This window comes from Oryctolagus cuniculus, chromosome 16 (genome assembly GCF_964237555.1).
Source record: "Oryctolagus cuniculus chromosome 16, mOryCun1.1, whole genome shotgun sequence".
Taxonomy (NCBI): Eukaryota; Metazoa; Chordata; class Mammalia; order Lagomorpha; family Leporidae; genus Oryctolagus; species Oryctolagus cuniculus.
Window position 1 is genome coordinate 37,395,292 of NC_091447.1, and position 12,342 is coordinate 37,407,633.

The 12,342-nt window shown below is 44.8% G+C and overlaps 2 protein-coding genes across 21 annotated transcripts in view; one reads left to right on the plus strand and one right to left on the minus strand.

The window, feature by feature from the left end:
• The window catches only part of LOC103349464 (translation initiation factor IF-2), a 782,466-nt gene extending 770,837 nt beyond the window's left edge, over window positions 1-11,629 (minus strand). Inside the window, exons 1-4 of one of the 7 annotated variants that reach the window (XM_070059801.1) lie at window positions 10,954-11,629; window positions 9,638-9,749; window positions 9,249-9,418; window positions 7,045-8,375 (exon numbers count right to left, since the gene is read on the minus strand). In XM_070059801.1, coding sequence (XP_069915902.1) covers window positions 9,350-9,418; window positions 9,638-9,749; window positions 10,954-11,228 — 456 coding nt within the window. In that variant the 5' untranslated portion in view covers window positions 11,229-11,629 and the 3' untranslated portion in view covers window positions 7,045-8,375; window positions 9,249-9,349. Of the gene's footprint in view, window positions 1-7,044; window positions 8,379-9,248; window positions 9,419-9,637; window positions 10,817-10,953 lie in introns of those variants that run through there. The other 6 variants (XM_070059802.1, XR_011383185.1, XM_070059803.1 and 3 more) reach the window with 6 other exon arrangements.
• The window catches only part of ICA1 (islet cell autoantigen 1), a 158,196-nt gene continuing 155,904 nt past the window's right edge, over window positions 10,051-12,342 (plus strand). For 5 of the 14 annotated variants that reach the window (XM_008261686.4, XM_070059792.1, XM_070059788.1 and 2 more), the window contains exon 1: window positions 10,051-10,188. The gene's annotated coding sequence lies outside the window, so the exon portion shown is untranslated. Of the gene's footprint in view, window positions 10,189-10,305; window positions 10,507-12,342 lie in introns of those variants that run through there. The other 9 variants (XM_051853322.2, XM_051853323.2, XM_051853321.2 and 6 more) reach the window with 4 other exon arrangements.

The window sequence follows — 12,342 nt, forward strand, 5'->3', positions numbered from 1 at the left end:
GGAGCCAGGGCACACAGCCATGCGCTTTAGCACTAGAACAATCCCAGAAGGTAGTCAAGTCATCAGAAGCATTAAATATTACACACCAAAGAAGGCTGGAGATCACGAAAACCAGCATTTCAGCGCATCTTCAAATGTGAGGATTTGTATTTTTTTCTAGTATCAAAATTTAAACCTTGATTTTTTTTTTTTTTTTTTTTTTGCAGCTGACGTCAAGCATCACCAAATGGTGTAAGTGAAAAAGGGAGCAGAGCACTCCCTTAACTTCTTTATGAGGGCACTGATCCCATACAAGGGCAGAGCTCTCATTACTTGATCATCCCCAAAATGCCCAGCCTCTTTCTCCTATCACATAGGTTCTCATGTGAATTTTGGAGGGACATATATTCAGACAATGACAATATCTAAAGTCCTTAGTTTGCATTAGGGCTCACTATTTTTATTGTACAGATAGTTCTGAAAAATACACAGCATTATATGCCCACTTTTACAATTATCATACAGAATTGTTTGTCCACCTGAAAAATCCCATGATTGTGTTCACCACTCCCTCTCCCCAGCCACCTGCCAACCACTCACCTTCTTACTGTCTGCTTAATTTTGCCTTTTCCAGGATGTCATACAGTTGGAATTATACACCATGTGGTCTTCCAGACTGACTTCTTTCACTTAGTAATATCCATCTAAGTTTCTAGCATATCTCTTAAATATTGAATACCATCTCATTGTATAGATGTGCCATAGTTTATCCATTCACAACTAAAAGATATCTTGGTTGCTTCAGATTTTTGGCAATTAAGCTGCTATAAGCATTCCTGTGCAGGTTTTTGTGTGGACATCTTTGCAACTCATTTGAGTAAATACCAAATAATGCAATTTTTAGATCATAAAAAATGCATATTTGATCTTATGATAAACTGCTAGACTATCTTCAACAGTGACTACATTTTGCATACTCACCAGCATTGGGTGTTTATTAGTATTTGGATTTTGGCTATTCTAATACATGTGTATCTCATTGTTTTAATTGACAACTTGCTGATTGTGTATGATGTGTAATTTTATGTTTATTTGCCATGTATATATCATCTTCAGTAAGTTTTTTGTTCAGATATTTTGTCCATTTTTGATTGTTCATTTTTTATTGTAGAGCCTGAAGAGTTCCTTGTATATTTTAGATAACAGTTTTTTAGCAGATATTTTTTGAAAATATTTTCCCCATATGTGGCTTGTTTTCTCATTATTTTGACAGTGTCTTTTGCAGAGAAGTTTTTAATTTTAATGAGGTATAACTTATCTATTTTTTCTTTCATGAGTCATGTCTTTGGTGTTATATCTAAGAAGTCCTTGCCAAATCCAACAGCATCTAGATTTTCTCCTATGTTCATCTTCGGTGAGTTTTATAGTTTTGTGGTTGACAGTGAGATCTGTGCTCCACTTTGAATTAATTTTTTGTAAAAGTCTAGATTTGTTTTTCACATGTGCACACTATCCATTACCTATTGACTTGCCTTTGCTCTTCTTTCAGAGAACAGATAACTGTATTTGTGAGTGTCTGTTTTGGAGCTCTTTGTCTATTACATTGATCTATTTGCCTATTCTTGTCCTCATCTACACCATCTTGATTACGTTCAAGACTTGCTATAAAGGTACAGTAAGGTCAGTTCTTCAGCAAGTTATTGACTGAGCAAAAACTAGAAGAGTGAGAGTTAGGAAATAGGGACTATAGTCCTTTTTTAAATAAGTAGATTTTTTAAAAGATTTTATTTATTTGAGAGGTAGAGTTACAGCGAGAGGGAGAGACAGAGAGAGAGAAGTCTTCCATTCACTGAGCCTATCAAAAGCCAGGAGGCAGGAGCTTCTTCTGGGTCTCCCATGCAGGTGCAGGGGATCAAACACTTGGACATCTTCGACTACTTTCACAGGCCATAGCAGAGAGCTGTAGGGAAGAGGAGCAGCCGGGACTTGAACTGGTGCCCATTTAGGATGACTGCACTGCAGGTGGAGGGTTAGCCTACTATGCCACAGTGCTGGCCCCAGGACTAAAGTTTTAATTCAGCCCCTTCCTCCATGTTCAGCCCACACTTCACCTGTACTGCCTTTACTATTTGAATTGAGTTCATGGTGATTCTACTAAACTGTACTTTGTAAAGAGATACGAAAGACCTAGAGAGTCCCATCCTAATAATCCACTGAAAACCTGCTCTTTATAGGACACTGTGCCCCTTGAGGGGTCGTTAGCTCCAATGCCTATAAAAAGCAGGATATAGCTGTGAACTTTGGGCTAAGCTTTGCTCAGACCAGTTCTGAGTCAGAAGAAAGATTGTTCTACGTGGCACATGACAGGCAAAATTCTCCACGGGTTCTAAACAGGATATCCCATTTTGATGCCATCACCAGCATTCTCTGCAGAAGTTGGTTTGTGTGAGAGTGGGTTGGATGGGGTGGAGAGCTCTATGATGTATGTGGAACTCTAAGCTGGTATAGCAATGAGAATAATTGCCTTTCTCTCCAGTGTAAAAAAAGCCTCCTCTTTTGATTGTAGGCTTAATTTTAACAGAGAGGAAGCTAATTTTAATTAACAAAAGTTAATGCTACTAATTAAACATTTGTTCTATTTTTTTCACGTTCACATACAAGTTTGCTTGAGGATATCACAAACACTTTGCTTATTGGTCATCGTAATTAGTCAATGTTCTTCAGTACCCCCTATTCATTATTAAGGATTATACAATTCAGGAATAAGTATATTCATTTTTTAAAAGACTTATTTATTTTATTTGAAAGCAGAGTTAGAGATACAGAGGCGGGGGTGGGGAAGGTCTTTCATCCACTGGTTCACTGCCCAAATGGTTGCAACAGCCGCAGCTGTGCTGATCTGAAGCCAGGAGGCAGGAGCTACTTCCAGGTCTCCCATGGTGGCGCAGGACCCCAAGGACTTGGGCCATCTTCCACTGCTTTGCCAGGCCATAGCAGAGAGCTAGATCGGGGGAGGAGCAGCCAGGACTTGATGGGCGCCCGCAAGGCAGGTGGCAGCTTTACCCGCTATGGTGCTGACCCCAAGTATATTCATTTTTGCCAATAAAATTTAATCTACACCTCAATTTCATTTTATTAAGTTTTAAAAAACGTTAATTTTCATCTACTTTAAAGGTAGAGTGACAGAGAGAGAGAGAGAGAGAGCGCATGCAAGCATGCACTTCCATCTGCTGGTTCACTCCCCAAATGTTCACCAACAGCCTGGGCTAGGCTAGATAGGAGCCAGGAGCCAGGAACTCCATCCAGGTCTCTCTTGGTAGAGATTAAGCCATCTTCTGCCTCCCAGGATTCATAAGCAGGAAGCTGGATCAGAAGTAGAACACCCAAGACTCGAATTGGCACTCTGTCCCAAGTGGTATTTTAATTCACTGTGCCATAACATCCACCCTATTTAATTTTTAAAATGTATTTTTATTACTGGGGGGCAGGGAGAGAGAGAGAGAAGATATGAATGAGAATCAGTTTGCAAGTGCCTGTAACAGTGGGGCCTGGCCTGGCCAAAGCTGGGAGTGAGGAACTCAATGCAGGTCTCCCAGGGCGTATGTTAGCAAGAAGCTGGAATAGGAGCAGAGCTAGGACTTGAACCTAGGTACTCTGATATGGGATGCTGGCATCCCAAACAGAGTCTTAAATACTGGACCAAAGGCCCACCCCTTTCTTCAAATACATATCAAACAATTTTAATAATTTATTAATAATTAATAATTTTTAATAATTTATTTTTTCCCATAAATTTCATTCTTATGTCTCATCTTAATCTTCCTGCAACTCTGAATGGAAAGTGATTCACCCCTTGCTAATGAGGTGAGCTTTAGAGGGACTTATGTGAATGGCTTTTATTAAAGACATTAATAACAGTGTAGGCTCTACCTTAACATCCACTGCTATGGGACAGGTACCGAGAGCACATTTATTACTTTCAAAGGGGAAAGGGCTGGGCTGAAGCCTGGAGCTGAGAACTCAGTCCTGGTCTCCCTCAGGAGAGGCAGGAACCTATTTCTAAGGCCAAAACCACTGCCTTCCAGGGTCTGCATTATCCCAAACCTGGACTCGGGACTAAACTCAGACATTGAATCCTGGTACCTCACTCAGGATGTGGGCAAATTAAAAGGCATCTTAACTGCTAGACCAAACATTGTACCAGGTTTTTCGAAGTGATGAAAATTTTCTAAAGTTAACAGTGGTGATGCATACACGTATCTGTTAATATACACAAAGCCATTAAAATGGTGTATTTTATAATTCATTAGGAATGGCAGTATGTGAGATATATCTCAATAAAGCTGTTTAAAAAGAAGTAAAATGGGTAGGCATTTGGCCTAAGAGTTAAGGTGCTGGTTGGAGCACCTGCATCCCTTATTGGAATGCCTGGGTTTGAACCCTGGCTCTCCCCTCGATTCTAGCTTCCTGCTAGTGTGCACTGGGGGAGGCTGCAGGTGATGGATGGGGTAGTTGGGTCCCTGACCTCCCCTGCCAGTGCCCACATGGGACACCCAGATTGGCTTCTAGGTTTCTGGCTGCAGCATGTCTCAGTCCAATCCTTTTCAGGCATTTTGGGGGTTGGCCTAGCAGATGGGAGGGTAGGAGTATGCTCTCTTTGTCTTCTGCTTGCAAATAAATAATTACATATATTTATATATACTTTGTGTGTGTATGAAAAAGGAATTAGGCCTTCATAAATAACTGAAGTACACACACAAAGTAAATGTAATCTTTTTTTTTAACTTTTATTTAATGAATATAAATTTCCAAAGTATGGCTTATGGATTACAATGGCTTCCCCCCCATAACATCCCTCCCACCACAACCCTCCCCTTTCCCACTCCCTCTCCTCTTCCATTCACATCAAGATTCATTTTCGATTCTCTTTATATACAGAAGATCAGTTTAGCATACATTAAGTAAAGATTTCAACAGTTTGCTCCCACACAGAAACATAAAGTGAAAAATAATAGATGATTTTTTTTTAATTTATTTTTTAACAGGCAGAGTGGACAGTGAGAGAGAGAGACAGAGAGAAATGTCTTCCTTTGCCGTTGGTTCACCCTCCAATGGCCGCCGCGGCCGGCGCGCTGCGGCCGGTGCACCGCGCTGATCCGATGGCAGGAGCCAGGAGCCAGGTGCTTTTCCTGGTCTCCCATGGGGATAGATGATTTTTTTAATGATGATGAAATCAGATCAGACCTATTGTCATGTTTAATCCCAGTGAGAGTCAAGTTGGGAATTGATAATTTCTTCTTCTTTTTTTTTTTTACAGAACATCAGTTTAGTATACATTAAGTAAAGATTTCAACAGTTTGCACCCCCATAGAAACACAAAGTGAAATATACTGTTTGAGTACTCGTAAATGTGATCTTTTCCAGGAATAGTTTCAGTGTAAGAACAGCATACACACAATAACCAAAATATATGAATTATCTCATTTTTCTGGATGCTGAACAAATTCTATGATCACTAAGAAGCTAAATATAACAGGACATAAAGAGAAATAACTCGGGTCCATCCATTGGATGTGTGTTGATGGTAGGAAAGAAAGTTCCTATTGTACAAAAGTTTTGGCAGAATTCTGTGGCTTTATAACAAAATCTTAGTCTTTATAGCTATCTCTATTTTAATTAAGCAGAATCAAACTATTTACCTTCCAAAACAGTCCTTTTAAGGTAAGCACAAACAGATAATGATGAATTTCATAGAACTGGATTTAATGACAACAGGAGGATGGAGCAGTATTTCGTCCTGACAGCCTAGTACTGATAGAGGATACCACTAAAGATGAAGCAAAACCACTCCCTACCCCATCTGCCTAACCTACCTTCCAATAAAGAACGGAAGAAAATAAACAAACAAACAAACAAACAAAAAAAGAATTCTGGCATGCTGGTCCCACTTTATACTTAATTCTTAAAAAAAAAACACACAGTAATTTCTGAGACATTTTCAAATTAATGCTAGTATTTTGAATCAGCAATTTAATTTTAAGAATAGTTCATAAAGGAAATTAGTTTTTCAGAAAATGGGTTTCATGAGATTAAGGGATCTTTTGGCTGATAATTTTGGCCAAGTTGCTTTCCCCTCTTTTCACTCTTAGGTAATGTAAAATGTATTCAGTCAGTAATGCACAACATCTATTGAGGCTGGAACAGTGTCCTATTCCTAAAGTATGGAATATGTCTTTGTTTCAAGTGGAACTTAATCCATAGGCCATCTCTGATTTATTATTCAATCCACATTGTCTAGATTTGACTGAATCAATTATCTTTGTTTTTCATGTATATGTATGTGTTTATAGAATTAATACATGGACTTGAATACACACAGCATTCACTTCCATGTAATGTCATCCATTTCAATGAGTTGTTGGTATACATTTTAATGTTCTAAATGTTCTACACTCTCAGCCAATATAAGCAAGTGAGGCAGGAACATGTTTTCCCTTGGGGAAAGGGCACCATTGGGCAAATGAATGCTCTGTTTATAGTCTCCTTCAGCTCGGAAATCCTGCTGTTTTTTTAGTCTTCTTTGAAGAGTGAACCAGTGGATAGGCCCTCTCTCTCTCTCTCTCACTCTCTCTCTTCCTCTCTCAAAAGAAAGGAAGGAACCCTGTATGCTTTAACTCTCACTTCCTACTCTCTCAGCCCTAAATGATCACCAGTCTACTTTCCATGTCTATAGTCTCCCATTCTGGAATTTCATATGAATGAAATAATATAATACATGAAGTGTTCTGACTTCTTTCCCTCAGAATACTGCTTTTCAGTTTGATCTAAGTTGTAGCATACATTAGTACCTCATTACTCTATAGCTGAATAATACTTTATCACTGAATATACATTTCGTTTGTTCATTTGTTCACTGATGCAGAGTTGAGTTGTTTCAACCTTCTATTTTGAATAATACTTCTATAGACTGTTCTGTGCAAGTTTTGTCTGGACGCAAGGTTTCATTTCTCCTGAGTATAGACCTAGGAGTAGAATGATGGAGCTCTATGGTAATTCTATGATTACTTTTTTTTTTTTTTGAAGATTTATTTATTGATTTGAAAGGCAGTTAGAGAGAGAGAGAGAATATCATACTCTTCACTCCCTTCACTCTCCAGATGGCTGTGACAGTCAGGACTGGGCTGGGCTGATGCTAGGAGCTTCTTCTGAGTATCCCACATGGGTACAGGGGCCCAAGCAGTTGGGCCACCCTCCACTGCTTTCTCAGGCCATTAGCAGGGAGCTGGCTTGGAAGTGGAGCAGCTGGCACTTGAACTGATGCCCATATGGGATGCCAGTGTCCCAGGTAAGGTCCTAACCCACTACACCAAAAGGTCGGCCCCAACTCTGCTTACTTGTTTGAGAAAGAGCCTGACTGTTTTCCAAGTTGGCTGCATCATTTTACCTTCCCAGCAGCAGTGCAGAGGGTTCCTATTCTGCATGTCTTCACCTGATTTTAACATTAAACAGTCCTTTGCTGAGGAGGGTAGAGTAGAACACCCCACCAGGCAACACACTGGTGATCGTGCACTCCACCAACTCCTATCCCAGTCTACCCACTGTGATTTACAGCATCTATGGATAGTAGCCAAACAAACTTCCTAAGACAATTAGTCCTTTAAGAACATCTTCAACTTGGGAAACTCAGAAAAAAAAAAAAAGTTGACTAAAAAATTCCTTGTCATCCTGTTGCATGCTGGAAAAATGCCCCTTCTTTCTTTCTTTCTAATTTCAGATCCCACCACTCGGTAGCCATTCTTTGCAGAAACTGTTTTAGTTTATCGTAAGCATCTCGTGCCTGTTCTGCGAGACAAACAACCTGATGATACCCTGCAGATGGACAAGTCGTTAAACAGAAAGGAAGAGCGCCTGGGTTGCAGAACGAGCAATAACTTATTGCTTCCTTCCTCAAATATTGTACTACGTGTTAGAACAAAATTGAGAACGATGGAAAGTTGGTTAACATTTTCTCTTCAGCCCTGTGGGAGTCCAGGGGATGTCAGTGTCACGTTGCCCAGGCAGGGCTCCCCTCACACACTTGGTTATGTCTCCACATTGAGTCTGACTGTTACCGGGAGAGGTGTTACAGTCAAAGCCGACCTTTCCACCTTTGCCTTTGGAAAAGTAGAAGGAAACTCGAGGAATAACAAAAATTGGCTTTTCCACTCACTCTCCCAGTGCTTTTCCACTCACTCTCCCAGTGCTTTTCCCCCGCATGATCTGCATGTTGAGGGGGTACTTTGAACACACAGGGTTGGTATTCTTCTGGATCTCTTGTAACAAATGTCAGTATCTGCCTTGAAGTCAGCCTTGGATAAATGGGGCTTCTGACACATTTTCATGTAACCAGTGGAACACTGCTGGTGGAAAGGAGACCGTTACTGAGCAGGAAATACTGTTTTTCCTGTGTGTTTTCTACTCCTTTCTTAGCGTTTCATTTACCCAACATTTGTTGAGTACTAACTGTGTTAGAAATAGCACTTCAAGGCCGGCGCCGCGGCTCACTAGGCTAATCCTCTGCCTTGCGGCGCCAGCACACCAGGTTCTAGTCCCGGTCGGGGCGCTGGATTCTGTCCCGGTTGTCCCTCTTCCAGGCCAGCTCTCTGCTGTGGCCAGGGAGTGCAGTGGAGGATGGCCCAAGTACTTGGGCCCTGCACCCCATGGGAGACCAGGAGAAACACCTGGCTCCTGCCATCGGATCAGCGTGGTGCGCAGGCCGCAGCACGCTGGCCGTGGCAGCCATTGGAGGGTGAACCAACGGCAAAGGAAGACCTTTCTCTCTGTCTCTCTCTCTCACTGTCCACCCTGCCTGTCAAAAATAAAAAATAATAATAAAAAAGAAATAGCACTTCATTCTATTAGAAATAATAATCTGTTAACAGTTCTTAGCCTTTCTCTTTTTTAAAGACCTTTTCTGCCTTTTTTCTTCCTTACAAACAGAAATCATTCAGCATCTGTAGGGGTTATTTGAATGTTTCTTGGGAAAGCCAAATATACAGGAGCCATGCTTTTCTCTCTCGGAATTTCTCCAAGATCTTAGTTTCTCCATAATTGGCTGTTTTGTAGACCACATTCACTCTTGGCTCATTTGTAAGCATTTACTAATGGTCTGATTTTCATCAGTTCTGTGCTTTTGCCCTATACTAAGACAGGATCAAATCTATGATAAGCAGTCTCTAAAGTGTTTCTTTAAAAGTTACATAAATTTCCAGATCTGCCCACTTAATTACCTGTCTATAAGAATGTCAATGTATTCTCCCTCAATTCTTTTTCTCCATCATCCTGGCCAGACACCAGTTTCTGCCTGGAGATTAAGCTAAGTGTCTCTGGTTCAGACAACCTTGGCTTTAAACCCCAGCGTTCGGCAGTCTCCTGATGGCACTCTGGGCAGTGTGTTCATCTGTCAAAGAAGGATCATTTCACACTGAATATTGGGTTGCTGCAAGGGTTAATGCAAAAGTACAATTTAGGACTGGCACATGGGCACCCCATGCATGTTAGCTGAGGGCTTTAGCATTGCCCAGTGAGCATCTTCCACCCCATCCTGTTAAATTGTTTCAGCCAGTATTTGCTTATAACACAAGGTGGGAGGGAGCCGCAGCACAAGGGGGTCCCATGCCAGCTCAGGTAGTATTAGGAGGCACCTATTCCAACGCCGTTTGCTCCCGTGGTCCGTGCACTGCAGGTAGTCCAGGAAAAAAAAGGGGTTGGTTCTTTCCCGGTGACAAATGCTAAGAGAAAAAGAAACCGATTACAAGTGGCAATAAAGCAAGCAAGACAGATAGGTGGGAATAGAGTGTGTTTCTGGACCTTTCCCCTGTAAGCCCAAAGTCGGTTTTCAGGTGTAGACCTCTGTTCCGTTCCTTAGCACTGTAGCCACGAAGTCATCTGTCCCTTAAAGCCACAGCAGTCTTAACATGTAAGCAAGACCCACGCACCAGGCAGGCACCGGGGAAAGCTGGGGCGTTTGCTACAGCTCCCACCTGTGGCCAGGTCATTGTGACGCAAATGCTATGGACACGTGGAACACCTGCGGGAGAGCGGGGGCGGGGTCACCCTGCGTGAATGAACGGAGCGGGGATACCCCAGGAAATGGGGGTCCAGGGAAGGCCCCAGGGAGCCGAGAGAGGGAAACCCACTCTCCTCATCCCCGGGCCCGCTTCAGGCCAGGTGAGGCCTTCGCCCCGCTTCCTCCGGCCTCGCAGGTGCTGCGGCCCCGCTGGGAGGGGTCCCGGGGAAGGAGGCGGCGGCAGGAGGGCGGCAGAGGCGCGGCCGCCGGCTCCCCCCGGCCGCTGCGCTGCGCTGCGCTGCGGCGCGCACCGACTGCTCCGGCTGCGATTCCGGCTGCCGGCGGCCGCCGCAGGAAGGGCCGGCTCCTGCGCTCCCCCGCCCCCTTCCCCGGCCTTCTGCGGACGCTGACGTCGGGTGAGGGAGCCGCAGGGACGCTCCGACCGCGGCCGCGAGGTTCCCGGGGGCCGGGGCTCCGAGGTACCTGCCCTCCGGGGCCGGGGCGGGGGCGCGCCGGGCGGGCTGCGGGCTGCAGCAGGGGACGCCCGGCGGTCGGGGCCGCCATCCAGGGCTGCCTCGCGTGTCCCCCGCGGCGCCGGCGGGTGACAGGCAGGTCGCCTTCGGCGGCCCCTTTCCCCCCGTGCGGGAACTGCGTCGGCTTCCCCTCCCCCGCCTCCCTCCGGCCTGGGCAGGTCTGGAGGATGCGCGCGCCATGAGAGCGTGCGTCAGCCCCGGGGGAGCGGGAGGGCGAGTCCCGGCTCCGGCCCCACCTCTGGCCCCGGCGCGGGGAGCACCCGCACCCACCCCACCCCACCCACCCACGCCGCGCTGAACCGCGCCGCAGCTCCCCGGCGGCTCAGGCCCCAGGACCCCCAGGTTTCCCCTGGCAGGGACTTGCGTCCAGGGCTGACTTGTTGACAAGTTCACCTGCCGCTGTGCCTCCGGGCCGGTCTTTGGCGAGGGCGGCAGGGAGCAGATGGGAACCGCTTGGTAACCGTCAGCGCCTGGAGGCCTGGGCTTGCTCCCCTCCCCTCGCAGGCCAGGTGCTCCCCAGTTCTGGGACCGCCTGGGGCGGGAGCCCCCCACCCCCAGCAGGCCAAGCTCCTGCAAACCTTGGCGCGCCCGTTTCCTTCGGGTGCTGCCGACTCCGCCTTTCCTGCCCTGGGGCTGTTGCAGCTCCTGCTTCCTCCAGAAAGCAGCATATCCTGCTATTATGTCTGCCTTTCCCCCAGCGGTTCTCCATTGAGCTTCCTCGGGGCCTTTTCCCTCGGATTCCCCCAAAGTCCTTCAGCTTCTCTTTGGGATCTTAGCAAGTGCCGCGGCCGGCCGCTGGCGAGAAGCAGTGCCTGCGTGGCTGATAGTTGAGAAAGAGAATCATGTCTCTTCTAGTAGATAGGGTGAAGAAAATCGGCACAAGACAGGATTTTGTCAATGAACCCGGGTGACGGATTTAGGAAGTCGGTTCTGGTAATTGCAAAAATTGTCAGCCAGGGCTTGGAAAATGTATCACCAGCTGGTTTGAGAATGACCCTGAACAGAGGAGGGAAGGTCCTATAAATTCTGACTCATTGCAAACATGCTTCTGTCCATACATTTCAGTAACGACTCCATGGAATATTCTCAAATTGGATTCCAGTGAAATGGGAAATGCTTCATAGTTTGAAATCCGTGCTGCCTACTTTTTGTTACACACACAAGCGCACACATCCTAAAATGTCTTTGTAGTGAGTTTTCAAACTGAAGAATTTCGTTTTAGCTTTCAGTCTGTATTTTTGAAACATCCTGTGTAGGGAATATCATAGGAATGGAATCAATTCATAATCATTAATAGCTCAAGTATGGCTGTTTGGTTTTACACACATATTTAATTCAGGAGATGTATCTTAAATAGGTAAACAGTTACAGTGTTATTAAAGAAGAATCTTTTGAAAAGGTAGCAGTGAAGTTACAGAGTGCTCCTGGTAATTGGTTGAAAAACCGACCCTGGGTTGTCCACTCAGGGATCAGTGGACGCTGAAGACGCCGGTAATAGCCTGGGTGGTGTGTTTTCTAGCCGCACCCCTTATTTTCGGTACACTGGAGTATCCATCTGACTGCTTTCTCTGGAACCTTCATTGCTGTGTGTATCCCACCCCATCAACCTTAAGAAAAGTATAGAATTTTTTTTTTACTGAAACCCTATAATATTGCTGCAGTTTCAAAGAGTTTGACCCAACTGCACATCCTTCCGGGAACAAGCGGTTTTATCAGAGGTAGGGAGGGGTGGCGACTGTGAGGTGAGACAGTCGGTGTTGGTGTTGACTTTAGGGTCAGGGA